The sequence below is a fragment of the Aphelocoma coerulescens genome, chromosome 8 (assembly GCF_041296385.1).
Source record: "Aphelocoma coerulescens isolate FSJ_1873_10779 chromosome 8, UR_Acoe_1.0, whole genome shotgun sequence".
Taxonomy (NCBI): domain Eukaryota; kingdom Metazoa; phylum Chordata; class Aves; order Passeriformes; family Corvidae; genus Aphelocoma; species Aphelocoma coerulescens.
The window spans coordinates 30776130-30795460 of NC_091022.1; the positions used below are offsets into that span (position 1 = coordinate 30776130).

Sequence of the window (19331 nt, forward strand, 5' to 3'; positions counted from 1 at the left end):
TTTAAGTTTCAAGTTGCAATAGGTTTTTTTTTTAATACTGTAACATTTAAGCAGAACTTCTTGTTCTGCCTGACATTACTAAAATGCTGAAACCTTCTCAGGTTATGGTAAGAGAAATGTAGCTGGGTGCTCCAGGAGCGGTCTGGTGTGCCATCTATTGGAAAAAAAGGAAAATCACCATTTAAGGCATCCTGACTGGGATTCTTTGTGGCCATTTATTTGTTGGTGTTTCTGATTCCTTCTGTTTTCATCTTGATGATGTTAGGGAGCTGGGGGAGAAGGAACCTGAGCACTGAGATACACAGGGAGCTCAAAGGACCATGTCTCACTTTGTGTAGTTGGAGAAAAAAGCACTGCTTGAGGCTCCAAAGGTTTGAGGTTTAAAAAGAAGGGAAGAACACCCAAAACTTCCAAGCCCAAATGTTCTGATTGTTGGGATTCACCCCAGGCAGTGACACACAGCTCTGAGCTCACACTCCATAGGAAACCCAGGAGCTCGGCCCTCTGGAAATGGGAGCACTCAATTAGAACACCAAGGGGTGTCAAATTGATAAATCTGTGCTGTCACCCACGGGTAGGGTGTGATGAAAAGATCATTTATCCATGTCATTTGGAAAGCAAACACTGATTATTCCAGGTGAACGGGATCGATCTGCGGAACGCCAGCCACGAGGAAGCGATCACGGCGCTGCGGCAGACGCCCCAGAAGGTGCAGCTGGTGGTTTACAGGAATGAAGCACATTACAAGGATGAGGAAAACCTGGAGATTTTCTCTGTAGATATCCAAAAGAAAACGGGCCGAGGGCTGGGGCTCAGCATAGCTGGGAAACGGTAAGAGCGTCTCTGATCCACCACTGCTTCCAGTGGGAAGTATTTGGGATTTTGATGTAGCCGTTAAATGGACTATGAAAGAAAAGGGAAACTGCGTAAGGAGCAGAATTTTGTATCTGAATATCTTCCAGGATGCAATGGGGCCGTGGTTCTGGTTCCTATGTCAGAACAACAGACCTGAGCAGTGGAGGTTGCTGCTGCCCAGGAGGGCTCCAGGCACAGAGCAGGAATCCCACCTGGAGAGAGTGTGGGACATGCAGAACTGAGGGCTCACTCTTCTGTGGCATCAGTGTAGCTGTGTCTCAGGGCTTTGAAGGCCCTAACCATGGCTTTTCTGATTTCTAAACCGGGGGATAAACCTACCCTACCTCTTTCCAGGATGTGCCTTTGCAGATGGAGTTGTGAGTTAGATGGAGCTCGTGCTCGGTTCAAAAGGACCGAGGTCAGTGGAAGGTGAGAGGCTGAGTTAGACCCAAACCCTGAGCAGTTCAAAGTGACTGTGCCACGCTGCAGAGAGCAGTTTACAGAGCAGAACCTGAGATACAGAATCACTGGGATTGGAAAAGCCCTCCAAGGCCATTGAGTCCAACTTTTGACCGATGTCACCCAGCCCAGAGCTCTGAGTGCCATGTCCAGTCCTTCTTTGGACACCTTCAGGGATGGGGACTCCACCACTCCCTGGGCAGCCCGTTCCAATGTCTGACCACCCTTTCCATGAAGAAATTCTTCCTGATATCCAACCCAAATCTCTCCTGACACAACTTGAGGCCGTTTCCTCTTGTCCTGTCCCAGCTCCACCCTCCAGTCAGAGAGCAATACAGTGGGAGGTAACAGCAGCCTAATAAAATGTGACTTTTTTCTGATACATCTCTGAACCACTGCTATTAGATCACTCAAACCAGAGCACTGATAGTTTTAGTCTTCCTTTGCTAAAAGAGATTTATGGCATAACACTTGTTCGGTGTTGGAGTTGTCCTCCTGTATTGCCAAAAATAATTTACTTTTGCAATTACAAAGCACCGTGGCATTATCCTGACTGCCTGTGGTCAGGAGAGTTTCTGCAGCAGTTTTTGGGTGGCAATGTTTAACCCAGGTGTTGTGAGCAGATTGTGGGGTGGGTAATTAATTTAGATTATGTAAATTACCCTGCAGATGGTAATCGCTGTCTCCAGCTCTCCTGCCTTTGCTTCTGTGCTGAAGTTCTTGTGCTATTCCTGAATCCTTCAGAGTGGGGATCCCCTCCTTAGGGGGAGCCCAATTTCTAAGGTCTGTTAAATGATACCCAGGTATAATTCAGGGTGGGAAGTGCTGTGTCCTTCGGGTGAAGGATAAAAAATTCCAGATCTTGTCATTGCAGCTGGCACCAGCTCACACCACGGAATCACAGGATCATTTAGGTTGGAAAAGCCCTCCAAGATCATTGAGTCCAGCCTTTAACCTAACACTGCCAAGTCCACCACTAAACCATGTCCCACCAGGAGACAGTTTAACTCCATCATAGACCAAACCTTGGACTTCTATTCATATAAATGGTGTTTTCCATAAATCTTTATGTATCACAGTCAGAATTAGCAGTTCAAGGGGAAAGACAGCATTAAATATTAGCAAAACATGCTGTGGCTTTAAAACTCATCAATTTTTTTACACAGCTGAATGGGGTGTAAAACTGGTTCTTCCTCTGCTCACAGGTTTCTTTTAATGTCTCTTAAATGCAAGTAATCTAAATTGGTCTCCCAAAGAATATTGGATTGTGTAATTAGCCATATGCTTCTTGCATTGTTAGAAATGGAAGTGGAGTGTTTATCTCTGACATTGTTAAAGGAGGAGCTGCAGACCTAGATGGAAGATTAATTCAAGGAGATCAGATTTTGTCTGTAAATGGGGAGGATATGAGAAATGCCTCACAAGAGACTGTTGCCACTATACTTAAGGTGAGTACAGAATACATTTTGAGATACTGAATTGCAGTTACTGACACTGTGCAAGCTAATTATCCTGAAGTGCTATTTACCATACATGGGACAGCTCCAGCTGATTACTGAGACAAGAATTTCATTTGAAATAACTGGGAGCTTCATTTAAAGTCTCTTCTCCGTGTATTTCTAGGAATTGGATGATATGAAGCAGGAACACAAAGACACATTTAGTATTTAGGCATTTATTTGAAAATGCAGTTGTGTATCTCATGTGTTAGAAAAATACTTGGAAACAGGAGAGGCAACACAGACCAGAACTGAAATAAATCTTTGGCTTTGCTGTACTGACCTGCAGGGATAAAATGACAGCTTAAATCTGTTCCTGCACAGCTTTCCATCTTCCAGGAGTGATTTTACTCTGAAATTCTGGGAGAAGTTGCCTTTTTCTGTGGCAGATCAGGCTGGGGGAGAGGGCAGGGGTGGGATGGCCACAAGTGCCTGTGGATGCTGAAGACCCATTTCTATTCCAAGCTGCATCTGGTTCCAGGGCTTTCCCCCTGCCATCCCCACCAATGTTTCTGTGCATGATTTCTTTCATTCTGGAAGGGAAAGGTTAATTATTTCCTTGCTTTTTCCATTTAGGGTTGGTGCTTTGCCAAAAGTTTACCTATTTAAGAATTGGGAATCGGAGGTACGAGGGTATTTTGTTAAGTTGGATCCATATGGGTTAAATTCACCCTTTTCTGCAGCATTTTTCCTCTGAAGGGTTTTTCAAATGTCTGCTAAAGAGTTTGGGGCTTTTTGTTTATTTTTCCTGAGTAAATTGGCCATCAGTGTGCAAGAGGGAGATCCATACTAAATTCAGCAACCAGGAGAAACCTTCAGGACAAGCCTAAATCCACTTTTTGTATTGTCTAAATACAAATGTTCATGTTTTGAGCATTCCTTGTGGTTTTCTTCACGGACTTGTGGTGCTGAATATAAACATAATTCTCTCCAGGAGAGCATGAAATATTATATGTCTACTTAAATTGTACATTGTGGGCTGTGTTTTTTTTTTCCAAGTGTGCCCAAGGCCTGGTGCATCTTGAACTTGGGAGATTGAGAGCTGGGTCATGGCTGTCATCACGGAAAACATCCCAAAACAGTCAGGTTAGTGAGAAATTCCTCTGTTTAAAGTGGAGCTGTGAAGGGCAGAGCCCGGGGATGGTGCACAGATGTGCTCATGAAGCTCATCCTTCCACAGACACTGCTGAGGGTGGGGAACCAAATACTTTATCCCCATAATTTTCTGTGCTGAAATGCTGATTGAGCAGAAGAGCTGGTTAATGTATTTATTGTTGGAATGTCTTCCCAAGGCACACAAAAAAATCTGTAAAATCTTTCTCAAATGATGATGCCCAGAAACTTCTGGTTTTCAGACCTGCAAAAACCACTTGAATGTATTTTCTGCAGCTGTTTTGTCTATCAAAATGAGCTGATGAAACCAAACTGTATCTCTGCCTATCTTACAGCAGAACCACAGGAGAGCTGCTTTCCTCTCCAAGAAAACACAGAGCAATTTCCTGCTTCACTTGCTTTTTACCTGAGGCGAGGACAATTCATTTTTCAATCAGAGCAGGGCCTTTCCCCTCTCCCTGTGCCCCCCAAGTCCGCTCAGACACCAATTCTTGGTGTTAAACCTGGAGGATTGCAGGGACAGAAACAAGGCAAAGTGACTTAGAAAACTTCTTCTCAATGGGTTTTCCTTCTGAAAATTGACTGCTTTGCCATTACATTGAAGGTGCCAATGTCTCTGAGAGAGTGATCACAGCACGGTGATGCTGTGGGGGGTTTTGGCCCCTTTCTGCCATGGGGGAGCTGCACGTGAGGGGATCCAGCACTGCTAAAAGAAGGGTTTGTGTTTTGGAAACAGAGAGGAGGAGCCCTAGGAGGCTTAGGGGAGATGTGAGTTAAAGCAGGAATGTTTTTAAGGACGTCTGTAAGAGGCCTGTCCATGAACAACCCAAAAACGTGCCAAAATTATTGCAGCATGGCGTGATTTCTTCACTTCCTAAAGGCCAGCAGTGATCCGGGCTGGCTGGAGGTGGTGAGGTACCAGGAAGGGCTAAAGCCATGTGGGAACAGCTGGGCTAAGGCCAGCTTTAAAAAGAATGGCTTTGGAGAAACATCTGCAGTGCATGCAGCAGGCAAGGAGAGATGAAGTAACAGAGGGAAATGGCACTGATTGCATTAAGTCAGCAGTCAAGTACTGCACTTTGTTTTGGCCACTGTATCAGCATGAAGCCTAAGCAAGAGCAAGGTAATCAAAAAGTGACAGCTAAAAATTATCTGCCTGGTTTTACCACAGAAAGCTCAAGCTGAAAGGGAAGCAAAATGCCATAGTATCTAACATGGGTCCAGGTGAAAATTCAGATCAAATGACATCATCCCACTTTATTGTAGCCTAAGAGGCTTTTGCAGGAACCTGGTAATTCCTGCATTTCTTTTTAAGAAATCCTAATCTCCTTGATGCAGAGTCGTTTGAGAGCCTTCATCTCACTGCTCCAAAGCGACTTGGTGATTTTGAAAACTGAATAAATGTTTCTCACCAAAACCCTTCCAAGAGCTATAAAAATCTTGGCAGATGATGCAGCAGATCAGCTTGAATGATTTGGACAACTGCAAGCGCTGCTTTAGAAGGTGCTGGCCAAGAGCATCCAGAACTTTTGTCCTCACTTGGCTTTGTTCTGGGTCGACTGCATCCCTTGAGCAGTGGAAACTGAAGCCTTGAGGTGCAGGACAGGGGTTTCTTTCACGTGCATTGCAAATGTTGTTAACTGGGCCATGAATTGGCACCCAGAGGTGGAAATCTTGCTGTGCCTGGTGTTTGTCACTGACAGCTGCACACTGGCCAGTGGGATAATGTGTCAGGGCTTTTGATGCCTTTGGGGGGAGAAATCTCTGCTGTGCGTGGACAAAGAAGGACCAGATCTTTGTTTTGGACAAGGCAGCCCTGTTGGAAAGGTCTGGCCCTCAGTGGAACCTGTTGTTCAGATGCCCTTCCTAAATGGATAATTAGGTTTCCTTGAGAGGCAGAGTCTGAAGATAAAAGCCAGATAAGGAGAGAGGGAAAAGGAGGGGAATGGGAAGGGCAACAGGAGTGAGCAGCTCCCTTTGGAGGCTCTCCCTGTGTCAGCTTCCATGTTCTTCTGGAAATGGGAGGAGGTTCTTGGGCAAAGAGAAGGAGCAGGGACACTCACAGTGTGTTCAGCTAAAACAACTGAGATTCCTGCCAGGTGACAGGATGGGTGTCCCTGTTATCCCCTCCATGTGTGAGAGAGCAGCTGTTTGGTGTCCTCCTGGGTGCCTCGTGCATAATTTCCCCTTCTCCTGAGGTGTGGAGACACCCTGGGAGCAACTTAGAGAGGGGAACACTGTCTAGAGCTGACCTGAGCAACACAGAAGTGTGCACCTAAGGGTCTGTAGTACTGTGAGCAGCACCATAGAACCACTGAGGTTGGAAAATCCCTCCAAGACCATCAAATCCAACCATTCCCCAGCACTGCCAAGCTCACCACTAACCCTGTCTCAAGTGCCACGTCCACACATCTGTTAAATCCCTCCAGGGATGGTGACTTCACCTCCATGGGGAGATTTTGGTCGGTTTCCCCTCCCAGAGGGGTTTGCACTTGTGTGGCCAATGTGGCATTTCCAGTGTGGCTGGCACAGAGCACAGCTGCGTCCATCTGTCGCAGGGCCTGGTTTAAAGTTCACTTCTGGGTTTGACTCATGGGTTTTTATTTATTTTTACCTTCAGGCGAGCCAGCAGAGTGTCCACAGCCACTTCCACCCTGCGCTTGCTCCCGTCCTCTCCACCTTGCAGAACTTTGTCAGCACAAAAAGGTCCTCGGCAGACACATCCCAGAGAAACTCAGGTACAAAGTGGGGCAGCTGTCAGAACAGCTGAGTGTGATTTGCTTTATATTTGGGCTGCTTTAAAAGCCAAACTGAACACTTCAATCTGGTTTTCCTGCCCAGCCTCCCAGAAGACACCCCACGGATGTTTTTAAGAGCCGAACACTTTCCAGCAGATGACATTATTTTATGTCTGCTGGAGGAGTAATGGCTCCTCTATTTCAAGTGCAGAATTCCTGTGCCCTGCTATTCCCTCACGCCCTTGTCAGAGGCTTAGCACAGGCATGGTTCTCGCATTAGAAACAGTTTTCTCAGGGAATAAAGCTGCCACCACTTCATTTATATCTTTGTTGCTCTTGAGTGCATGAAGGGGTGTTTTGTAATGAGAAAGTCACAATGCCCAGTTTGCAGTTTGCAGGTTTAGAGAGCATTAAATCCACGACCTGCAGTAGCCTGAGGAGAGTTCCTCCAGGAGTCGGGAATCTTTGCTCATGTCTGACCGTGAGCAGGAGGAGAAGACATTTCTTCTGCCAGTTTGCAGGCACTGGAGGAGCCTGGTGGCTTTTGGGCAGCCTTCCTTGGGCTGTGTGGACAGGCCCTGCAGCACTGGGAGGGCATGTCCTGACCATGATTTGGGGTCCCCAGGGCTGAGCTTTCCAGTGCCACGGACCTCAGCTGTCCTGGTCCTCCTGCACAGGCACACCTGCATGGATGTGGGGAGTGCTGGTGTTGGGGGGGTAAGAACCATGGAATTTTGGAAGAGACTAATTCTGCCAGCCTTCAGAAAGGCTCTTAAAATAGTTTCATTAAAGTTGATACAATTAGGGGTGGGTGTAGCCGAGCCTGGGACCTCACTACACCATCAGCTTGTAGGGCTGAAAGCAGTTTGAACAATGCTTCTGAAGTCTTTATTTTCCTTTTTCCTTTTTCCTTTTTCCTTTTTCCTTTTTCCTTTTCTTTCCATTCTCCTCTCTCCCCTCCCCCTTTCCCAGTTTCCCCCTTCTCTTCCCTGTTCCTTTTCCTCTTCCCTCTTTCTCCTTCCCCCTTTCCACTTCCCCCTTTCCTTTCCCTCTCACCTTTTCCTTGCCCTTTTCTTTCCCCTTTTCTTCCCCCCTTTCCTTCCCCTCTCACCGTTATTCCCTTCTCCTTTTCCTTCTGCTTTCATCCTTATTCCCTTCCCCTTTTCTTTCCCCTTTTCTCCCCTTTTCCAATATTTTGAGTACTTTTCAATGCCCTATGTCTGGATCCACACCAGCCTGACTTCTTGCCTGTCCATTATTTTCCAACACAGCACAAACGGGAAGAGGAAATCCCTGGAACCGCTGCATTCCCAGAGCCCTTTGTGCAGGGCCGCTGTGATTTAGGAATAATAAGCCAATCTTTAATTGAGTGAAGGCACAATAGGGCTGTTCTCCAGGCTGGCACAGTGCTGCTGTTGCACAGATTGTGGCTGGGCTACAATGGGAGTCACGGTGACATCGAGAGCCGGAGGGATTGCACTGCATTCATCCTTCCTCCTCCTCCTCCTCCTCACGTGAGCAGCACTGCCTGCCTTGGCACAGGAAGGCTCCACTCCTGCTTGGTGATAACTCTGCCTAGGCAGCAAGGGACCGTTGTCACCTGACAGTGTTATCTCTTAATTATATTATCTCTTAATTACAGAAGCTAATTGTTTGTTTCTTTATTAGGAGGAGCCGATATCGGCCCAAGGACTGTGGAGATAACGAGGGTCAGTGAGTTATTTTCTATCCATTCATAAAGCCGACTGCTGTCAGTGAAGTTGTTCATTTTTGCAGCATTTCTCACAAGTTAAACTGTATTGTTTGTGTTTGCAGTCGGATGTTGGATGTGTGCCTGTGCTTTGGGTGAGGAAATGTGTGTGTCAAACCCGTTTTCTCCCTGTTCCACAAATCAAAGGAGCCAGTTATTGCCATACCCTGAACACAGACCTCTGCGAGTTGCCCCAGCTGCAGATGTTTGGTTTTGCTTTGTTTCAGGGCCCAAATGATGCACTGGGTGTCAGCATAGCAGGAGGGAAGGGCAGTCCCTTGGGAGACATTCCCATCTTCATCGCTATGATCCAGGCCAGTGGAGTGGCTGCTCGGACACAAAGGCTCAGAGTGAGTGCTGGGGTCCTCAATATTTCCTGTTTCATCTCCCACGTGTCCCTTGAAGCCTCAAGCACTTCTATGTTTGCTACCACTGATAATCTCTCACAGATTACTCCGCCTCCTTTTATATAAAAGCAAAACAAAAAAAAAAACCCACCCCAAAAACCAAATCTGCCCTTCTCTTCCCATCCTGGGAATAATGGTGATTGCTGCCCCTATTGGAAAAGTGATGTTAAGAGGAAGAGCTTAAATGCATTTGCAGTGGTCTTGGAATGTCTGTGTTCATCCAGGCCCAGGCAGGGCAGCAAGAGGGTCTCTGAAACCACAGGTATTTTGGGAACTCCAGGCTGGGCATCATTTAGAGCTCAAACCAGGCAGAAACCAGATGAGAAATGAGTTGTTTGATCTTAAGGCACCTGTAAAGAAACCGCAAAATAAGGCACTTGTATCAGACCCACAGCACGTGTGGGTTTCCAGAGATGGCCATGGTGAACACTTCCAGTTTTGGAGAGAGTTGCAAGGAATCATGAGGATTGAAATGAACTTACTATGCAGATCCACATGCTTTGGCCCATGAGATTCATTAGGACATGCTGCTACACTCCTGCCTTGTCTCTAATGGAATTAAACAATGGCAGGGTCGAGGTCATTTTTGTGTGTAGGAAGAAGAAATCATCCAGGTTAATTGGATTAATATCAGAAGTTCCTACTCTCCTATACAACATTCAGCATGTGCTTACATGGTCTGGAAGAATATGAACTTGTCTGCACATTCAGACACAAATGAATCCTTTCTGGATGGGAGGACAGCAGTGAAAATCTCTCTCTGTCTCCGCTTGAAAATAGAAAAAGTGAAATACAACCCATCTTTGTTTCTCTGATCATATTGTTAGTGGTAAAAAAATCCGTATTGTCCTTGCTCTGAAGAATGGGAAATGATCACTGGCAGTGCAGAATCCTCACAAAAGGGATCCTGCAAAAGAGAAGCATGACTATGCAGTGCCAAGTTCACCAGGAATTTTAAGCATTCTTAACTTTAATTTTCCCTAATGCTGGTAATTTTCCATTGCTGTTGTACTTTCAGGTTGGAGATCGGATTGTCAGCATTAATGGGCAACCTTTGGATGGGCTGTCTCATGCAGATGCAGTTAATCTACTAAAGAATGCTTATGGGAGCATTATCCTGCAGGTATGGTGATAAATTGAACATGCAGCTGCACCAGGGTAGATAAATGGCATTCAGGAATTAAAAAAAAAACCCCTGAGCATCCCTGGCACAAGGCATCACAGAATTGCAGGGTGCTTTGCTGGTGGGAATTACACAGAACGAGAGCAAGAAATCATTTCCATTCAAAAATTCTTCATTGCCATTCATGCAGGCTGTGAGCATGGTTCTATAAAAGCATAACAAAGAGAACAAAATGACTTGTTGCCACACGTGATAAATCAACAAGCTTCCAAGTTGTGGGTTTGTTTTTTTTTTTAATTGGAAGTTAACTAGGAACAAGAAAATGTGTGTGTGCACTTGTGATGTAACAAGACAGAGACCCACAGGGTGGTTTCCCTGTCCTTGAAAGAAATTCTAGCAGAATTTAGGAGAAGTGATGGCATCATCACTGAGGCAGTGCTGCCTGGAATTGATTGTTCTACAGGTAAAGGATAAAAACACTCAAGAGAGAAAACAGTGCTGTCACTGCTGTGTTTCTGTGGTAGCTAAGAGGGACATCTTCTGCCACATTGCTTCTAATTGCTGCCTGCCACTGCATTGATCCAGTTTATGTTTATACAAAGAAATGGGGAAAATACTTGCCAGAGAGAATTCAAAATTCTATTCATTTGCAGAATTATTGCAACAATTGGAAAACAAGCTGAAGACACCACTAAAATCTACTCTTAACTCTCTTTATCATCTCAGCATTTTGGATTGGAACACATCCTGAGGGATTTGTGCTAGCTCCTTGCTTGTATTATGACACAAATGTGACTATAAAAAACGGGGAAAAAAGAAAAAAGGAAAAAAAGAGGCAATGAAATGATAATAAACTTAGTTTTAGACTTGCTTATTCTTTGTTTTGTCTGTCCATGAACTGCTGACCTCGTGAGTGATGAGCCAGTTCCAGAGCAGATGGTGTTTTGTGTAGTTCCATTGAAGTCAGAGGAAACACACAGATTTACACCAGCTGAGGATTCTCTGTTAAATTATAGTTATCATATTGTTATAACGTTGCGTAATTTCACTTTTCATGTCAACGGTATTCCCTGAATAGAAAATTAAAAGCTTGATGCAGAACCCAAAATTGCTCATCTTGAAAGCTGTAATACAGCTCAATATTGCTCCTCATCATGGATTTAAAAATATTCCTGATGGAGCACTCTGTCACTGGGTCGCTCACACAAACAAAGAGGTTCTTCTAGAAGTGCCACTGGGTTAAAGAGCTTCTTCTGGAAGTGTCTTTGGGTTTGTCACTTGGCTGTTTTTCTTCCACATTTTGGCTCCCTGAGCATTCTGTCTCATTAAAATGAGCTTGATGCTCTTTACAGATGATACAGGTTTATTGGGATGGAGTAGAGTCTGTTCTCCTCTATTAAAAATCTGCTCTAGGAAGGTGGGATGTTGTACTTTAACACCTGGAGTGGTGTCAAAGCATGGGTCTGATGGTTCCCCACCAACCACAGGTACCTCACCACCACCAAGCTGCTCTTTCTTTATCAAAACAATCCAAATGGAATAATCCTATCTCTGTGATGATCGTGACTGATGTGCCATTAAGTAATTCTATTTATTATCAGGGTAGACCACTTCATGGCAAGCTGCTCTGAAAGGTCAGATAATTGTGTGCAGTGGGGTGGAAAGGCTTATTATGGGAATGTCCTGGGAAGGAGTTTGTAAATGCTGTTTGCAAATGGGAGATTAAGGTCTCAGGGGAACAATCATCCCTCTCGGCTGTTTTGATGCCTTGGTTTAATTTAATTTCTTTTCTGCAGGTGTAGTAATGAGATAAGGGGAAGCTTTTTTACAAGGTTGTTGAACTCTCATATGTTCTTGCTGCCAACTGAAGATTTTTGAATATAGATTTATTTTTGTTTTATTGAATGACAGAAAAAAAAAAAGCCACGACAGATCCTGGCTGGAATTCCTTACCCTGATGCCATGGGAAGGGAACCTTGGTGGGGTCTTTGCTGGCTGAGCCAGGTGCTGCTCTCATCTGCTGGACCCCTTCCTTTGGGGCATCCTGGAACCCCAAGTCCTGGGATGCAAAATTTGCATGGAAACCTCTTGGCTCTATCACCCTCTTGGCTCCAGATGATTGGGAAGAGGGAAATATTGCTATGGAAGAATTGTGAGCACTCACTTAGAACAGATTTATAGAACAATTTTTTTACTTTGAAAAGGGAAGTTTTCCTTAAGCCACGTTCACAGCAATGAGTGGAAGAAGTACCTGCTCACTTGGATAAAATAAGGCCATAGCTAGAGGAAATACTGGAATTATTCTTCCTGGCTGTTTTTCACTGTGTCTGAGCTGAACTCCTGTGCTGCAGTAAACGTCAGGCAGAGAAGAATATCTCCTCAGAGGGAGATGGAGTTAGGGGATAACCACAGCATGTACTTGTTGGGAAATTGATGTCCTTTCAGCTGTAAATACTTCAAATCCAAACTACTTCGTGGTGGTTTCTTTGAAAATTTTCCAGGAAAAAAAAAAAAAAAGGCAAATAAAAAATCAGCATCAATAAAAAAAAAATAAAGTTATTGCCAGGGCCTTCACTACTCTCACAGAAAGAATTCCTTCCCAATCTCCCATCCATCCCTGCCCTCTGGCACTGGGAAGCCATTCCCTGTGTCCTGTCCCTCCAGGCCTTGTCCCCAGTCCCTCTCCAGCTCTCCTGGAGCCCCTTCAGGCCCTGCCAGGGGCTCTGAACTCTCCCTGGAGCCTTCTCCTCTCCAGGTGAGCACCCCCAGCTCTCCCAGCCTGGCTCCAGAGCAGAGGGGCTCCAGCCCTCAGAGCATCATTCAGGATGGTTTCAGAACAACAGAGGACCCAGAACTGGGAAGGTTAACAATCCAGTTTGTTTTCATGCTAAAAATTCAGAAAAGTCAAAACCAAGGATTAATTTGTTCCCTACTCATCAAACAAACCAGTCTAAGCTATTTCAGGGTACTTGCCTAGTCTTTTGGATCTTGGTGTTCTCTTAAAGGTTATGATGGTTTCATTCAAGACCCATCCTGGACCCTTGTGTTGACTCTATTTCCTTGGAAAAGTAACCTTTTTCTCTGGATTATCCAGAAAGACTCTTCCCCTTTGCTCAGTGCCCTAGTGATGGTCCTGTGAAGGCAAGAGAAAGCATCAGAGCAAAATTTGCATTGAACCCCCAGAAAAGTGGCTGCTCTTACCTGAAAGTGAGGAATTAGCAGGAGATTTAAGAGAGTGGAACTTGGTTTTAAAACTTGCCTGGGGAAAAAAGTCAGCAGCTGATTTTCCAAATGGTGTTTCCTTGCATCCCCCTTGCCCAGGTGGTGGCTGACACCAACATCAGTGCCATTGCCAGCCAGCTGGAGAGCATGTCCACGGGCTGCAGCCTGAACGCGCCCTCCGAGCACCCCGCCGAGGATCCCGAGTAAGTTCCTGCTCTCCTGCAGGGCTGGGGTGGATTTCTGGGCAGGGGAAGGGGTGCAAGGAGGTCTCTCCCATTGCTTCTCTCTCTGATTTTCCATCACCTTTAAAATGAAAACTCTGTGACCTTCCTTCCCCAAGCTGATGATGGGCTCGTGTCTGTCTTCGCCTGCTGACAGAAATTGCTTGAGTAAAGAAGCACAAAATGTGTTTCCAAGCACTGCTTCTGGGTGTTTTTCAAGGAAAAAAGATCCCCTTTCTTCCCTAACATTGTGCTGACATGGTAGTTCTGCCCTTGTCCGTTGGCTTCCTCGTCTGGAAGGAGTTCTGATCATAGCAATTTGAAATAATTTGGTATTGGCAGACTGATGCTAGAGGTGTTAAAAACACCTTTCAAAACATGTAAGTCCCAGGACTTTGTCTTTTTAATCTTTTTAGCTTTGTTATTTGAAAAATCTGATTAAAATAATTCCTGCTTGCAGCACCTGTGTGAGGTGATGGAAGTTGGAGATCCAGCCCTGCCATGCATCATTCTCCATTGTGTGCTTTTCACACTGTAGCATCCCAATTACCATTTTGAAATTCATTTGGTCTCCATTTCAGCTCATCATCTTCATTATGTTCTTCATTTTCATTCTGTGGTTCATTCTGTTTATTTTAAGAAGTTGCTGCCCTACCTCAGGGGGGTTGAGTGTAAAAGTTGAGCTATTTGTGCTACATTCTGTGGTCTTGCAATGTGAGATGCTGGTTTTATTGCTTCTCTCAAAGGAGAACTGCTTGCTTTACAAAAAGATTTGTATTCTTTTTTCATATCAAAGCAGTAGGGAAATTTAGAAGTGAAAATGTGAAGCAGAATTAGGTAGGTCCTAAAAAATGCACAGATATTATTCAGCTTGGGCTGCACTCTTAGACAGGTGGAAGATGCCAAATGGCTTTCACAGAATCATGGAATGGTTTAGGTTGGAAAAGCCCTCCCAGATCATCAAGTCCAACTGCTGAGGCCACCACTGACCCATGTCCCCAAGTGCCACATCCACACAGCTTTTAAATCCCTCTGGGGATGGGGCCTCACCCCTGCCCTGGGCAGCTGTGCCAATACCTGACCACCTTCTGTCCACAACAGTTCTTTCTACATACACAGAAATTACTCATTTCAAATTTGAGATGGATAAATTCGTATGAGTGGCCTAAACTCCACAAAAAAATCTTCCCTTGTTCAGTGTAGGCAGAGAAAAACCCCCAAAGAGTTCAGGCTCAAAGTGATGAGCTCTGGAGTTACAAGCACAGGGATGTGGGTATAATATAAGAATACAGTAATTAAAAATAAATTCTTTAAGTGAGGAGCTGGAGCACTCGGGAGCAGCCTTTGAACTACTCTGGGCTTTGCAGGAACGTTCCAGTGCCAGGGTCATGGTTTGTGACTGTGTGAAAAAACTCATGATAGATAAATGTCTCTGTAAGTGTTCCTTCTGCATAAAGTCCCCAGAGACAGACATTGCTTATCTAAGTGATATTTATTGTGTTTCCAGAGCACCTCAACCTAAGATTATTACTTTGGAGAAAGGCTCTGATGGACTGGGATTTAGTATTGTAGGGGGGTATGGAAGTCCCCATGGAGACCTGCCCATTTATGTCAAGACTATATTTGCCAAGGTATCTTTTATTTTTTGTTTTCTCCCCTTTTTTTCTGTATTATCTTTAAAAATAAACCTAAGATTGGGCTTGGATAATATATTATGTAGCAGAAAGCAAAGTGTACTGTCTGAGTACGTTGCTGTGAGTTAGGGGACCCAGAACTCGTAGCTGGCTTCTCAGTTTGTATTTCATATTACTGATGGCTGAAACAAGACACTTTGTCTCAGCAAAATTGCTCTGTGTACTTGGGAAACTTGGGTTTGTACATTAAAATATTTATAAGGCAGTTTTCTATCTGTAAATCTCCAGGAGATTTCCAGGAGGTGTCGAAGGCATCCTTTTTCCCACTGTGCAGGAGGGAGGCAGTTGCAGAGGTGCTGTATCCTGGTGAAAAAATAGGAATTAGCCCATCTCTGATCCCAGCCCTGAGTGTCTGGGGGGATTGGGGGTCCCTGCCAGGTACAGAGAGCTCCAGCCTCTGAGGCTGGGGAAGAATCATAATACAGCATATGGAGGAGGGAGAAATGCCCCTTTTCCCACCCACCCCCTGCTAGAAATGAGTTCAGTGTGGGCCAGCAAGACACATCAGGCATGGCCACATCAGGGGAGTTGTGGAAATGGAAGAGGAGGGAAGAAGAACAGTGGGAATTAGGGATACTTTCCATGAAATAATTTTGAAGTCAGTCACATGCAGTTGCTTGCCCTGTCACTTGTGGCAGCACTTGTGGCAGGGTAGATGATGTCTTTGAGAAAACTTTGAAGGTAGAATAGAAGTCATGTCTCCTCCTCCTGCTATTCTGGGGCTCAAACCATAAATATATGGCCTTTTTACAATTTTCAGTTATTAAAATATTGTCCCTTTCAGCTGGTGCTTAGGGTTACAAGTTTCTAGATGAGAGCACAGCTGAGAAACCCTCAATGGAACCTAAAGTTCCTGCAGTCACTGGGGTGGGGCAGAAGGAGACACTGTGAGCCAACCTCTGGGCAGGCAGGGCTTGGGATTTAGGTAAAAGAATTTCACTGAGGCCTCTGGAGGAGAAGAGCCATTTCTAAAGCTCTCTGGAAGCTTTTCAGGACTGTCATGGAACTTTTTAGGTTGGAAAAACCTTCTGAGATCATTGAGTCCAGCCATTCCTCCAGCACTGCCAACCAGTGTCCCCAAGTGCCACATCCACATGGATTTTAAATCCCTCTGGGGATGGGGACTCTGCTGGGCAGTCTGCTCCAGTGCTTGGCACCTTTTGTTGAACAAAATGATCCTGATGTTCAATCTAAACAACTCGAGGCCATTTCTTCAGCTCTCTCTGGGGTCGGGGCAGCGCCCAGGTTGTTCCCTCTCCCTCCCCACTTTTTTAGCTGTTTCTCTGCCCTGGGGCATGGAGCACATTTCAATGCTGCTTTAACAAGCCTCTCCATGATCATAGAATCCAGAGTCAGTCTTTCCCTGCCTTTTGTGAGGGAAGAGCCAATTCCCTTCTTCCTGGGCGTGTACCCTGGCAGGGTGGGGAGCACCAGGCGGTGGTCGAGGCACTCAGGGGAAGCTCAGCACTGCCGTTTCTCCCGGCCATGAGGGATTCCCAGTGCTCCATCCCTCATTCCAGGCAGCATTCCGGGTCCCAGGAGGCCCGGTGTGCCACGGCTGATCCCTGGTTTGCCGTTGCAGGGCGCGGCGGCCGACGACGGACGGCTGAAGCGCGGGGACCAGATCGTGGCCGTCAACGGGGAGGCCCTGGAAGGCGTCACCCACGAGCAGGCCGTGGCCATCCTGAAGCGCCAGAGGGGCACGGTGACACTGACAGTGCTGTCCTGAGCGTCACAGAGATGAACAGAATTCTTTTAGGCCATCAGTAGAGCTGTCACACACTGCCCAGCCCCCGGCAGAGCCTGGCAAACACGGATCAGCCTTCCCGCCGCTGCCAGGCCGCGCAGTGCGCATCTCCAGCTTCATTCAGCCTCCCACGTTTATCAGCCTTTCTCCCCGCCCTCCACGACTTCTGGTGGCTTTGGAGGTTTCTCTGGACAAGTTTAATTAAGGAACTTCAAAGGACAAGATTCGTTCTGCTTTATTTAATGCGTCAGTTTGTCCCCGCTGGTCTGAACCCCGGTTGCGACTGCTGAACCTGGAATCAATTCGCACACAAAGGAGAATTCAGATCATCAACTGATCTCATCTGATGAGCAGAAATAAATGCCGAGTGACTTGTCATCTCACTCATGATTTACTTATGCTAATTGTTCTTTCAAGTATGCCAGAAAACATTAGCAATGTAATTAAATTACCACTGTTCCAAATGATGAAATATCAAATTCTCCTCTGGGAAATTATTTGTGCTCGGCACAGTAAGTCTGATAGTCAAATGTGAACTTCTCATGTTTATCTCTTTGGGTAGGTCTGTGGAAGTTAGTCAGAGGTAATTACTGTGATGTGTCAATTTGCAGCCTTTAGCATGAAAAATAAACAAGGGGAGAGGGAAATTTATTTTTTTAGGCTTTTAAAATGTTTGAGCCTTTTCAGATATTTAGGCAGCATGAACAACAACAGCATAGCTCAGTCTATTCTAATTATATTTTTTAAGAAGAAATGTGCTGTTATATGCCAGGCATGTCGCATACAAAGGCAGTTGTTGTCGTGCCAAGCTGCAGCATAATTGTTCATCCTGAAACTTTCACGAAGACAAAAAGTTTGCTTCGGGAATGTGATCCTGTAGTTCTCGGAATGACGGTGAGCAGTCCCTCCAGCTCGATGGAGTTCATCCTACCCAGCAAACTGATTTACATTTCTGGGAGTCTCCCCAGGATCAGGTAGTGCAAGGAAGAGGCTTTCATGCATCACAGAGGATGCTCCTCTCTTGGGGCTGCCAGAGTCAATTTTGGGTAACACCGGGCACTACCAGGCAGTGCTGGGATGATCTCCCACAGCCAGCTGCAGCAGTTTGGGATGATGTTTCTCAGTCCCCTCCAGCGAGTTGGGCAGCTCAGTTGAAACCCCAGCCAATTTTGGGGGGTCTGAAGCTCACAAGGAGCCTTCCCAAGGCCGGTCCCACTCCACTGTGGAGGTGGGAGTGCAGGAGCGTTTAGCCAAAAGTTCCCAGCTTCATTCCATGTCCCAGCCACCCTGCAGTGATTATATGAGCGTGGCCTTGGTGATTTAGCAGATGAATTTGGCAGGCAGATTCCTGGCAGTGCAAGGCATTGTGGGTTAATCTTCCTATCCAGAGGAGAAGGAGGGGTTTGGAGGAAGCAGCCCAGTCTGACTTGGACTATTTGGCATAATTTATAATCATGATGTAGCTGGGAGAAATGAAAGGGGGGGGGCGGGGTCAAAATTGGTTGCTCATTTTGTGTGAAAAATTCCAGGAATTAAATGGAAAGAAGGTTCAAAATCTGCAGTATAATAACTGAGCAGTGCAGGGGGGTGTTGTTCTGTGTCATTTAGTGGAATTTTCCCCATTTTGCATACAGGAACAGGTCCTGAAGTGAGGTGAACTACACTGAGACAGGAATGCTGCGATTAGTTCTCATGGAGAAGGGTTTTCCTTATTTCCTTAGAAAGTTTTCCATAACTTTAGGTAATCACAAAGTGCATTTAGCCTGCTGGAACCATTGGTGGGTATTCCCTTAAGAGTGCCTGGAAGAGACTTCTCATTTTCAGTGGATTCCCAGTGTCCTGTTGGATTTGCCAAGTGAGGTGTGAATGGAATCTTGATTGCAGACGCACAGGAATAGCTCCAGATGTAGAAAACTGGGGAATTCTTAACAAACTGCTTGGGTTGCACAAGTATCCGAGGCATGCAGGAGTTCAAGGTGAGATGTGAGGAGGTGCCCTCAGCAACAGTGTGTGGAATTTACCAACCAAAGGGAATGATTCCTCTGTCCTGTTGTTTTTGTAGCCGCTGCGTTCCGACTCTGAGACGTTGCCACATTTAATCAATGAAGTTGTACACGGCTATTTATTAGCCTGTGATGCACATGCAGTTCATAGACATAAATAGAATTTATGGGCTGAGACATTTTGCACTTCTTGTTGCTCAGAAGGAGAGAGAACATTTTCTGCTTCCTGTAATTTGCATTTTGTGTGTTTGAGTATATTACTGCCAAAAAATTATATTGCAAATAATTGATAAACCAGTGACCACGCTCCACGTGCAGGACCAAGGCAGAGAATTCAGTTTGCATCACGCTTGTCTGGGTGGAGGTGTTCTGGTTTGTTTAGAACTTTATTTCTGCGCAAGGGAAAAAGCAATTAAACCTCCTGATTGTATGTTTACGTATATCAGTAAAAGGAGACGTTTTATGACTTCAGAGGTTCTAAATAAAGCTCGGTTGCATAA

General features: G+C 45.5%; 1 protein-coding gene across 4 annotated transcripts in view; it reads left to right on the plus strand.

Moving 5' to 3' along the window:
- Positions 1–19331, plus strand: part of PATJ (PATJ crumbs cell polarity complex component) — a 140080-nt gene extending 120749 nt beyond the window's left edge. For 3 of the 4 annotated variants that reach the window (XM_069023561.1, XM_069023562.1, XM_069023565.1), the window contains 10 exons: positions 638–831; positions 2615–2762; positions 3813–3899; positions 6547–6664; positions 8333–8373; positions 8642–8764; positions 9840–9944; positions 13266–13369; positions 14895–15018; positions 16664–19331. In XM_069023561.1, the coding sequence (XP_068879662.1) occupies positions 638–831; positions 2615–2762; positions 3813–3899; positions 6547–6664; positions 8333–8373; positions 8642–8764; positions 9840–9944; positions 13266–13369; positions 14895–15018; positions 16664–16810 (1191 nt within the window). In that variant the 3' untranslated portion in view covers positions 16811–19331. The remainder of the gene's footprint in view (positions 1–637; positions 832–2614; positions 2763–3812; positions 3900–6546; positions 6665–8332; positions 8374–8641; positions 8765–9839; positions 9945–13265; positions 13370–14894; positions 15019–16663) is intronic. The other variant, XM_069023563.1, reaches the window with a different exon arrangement.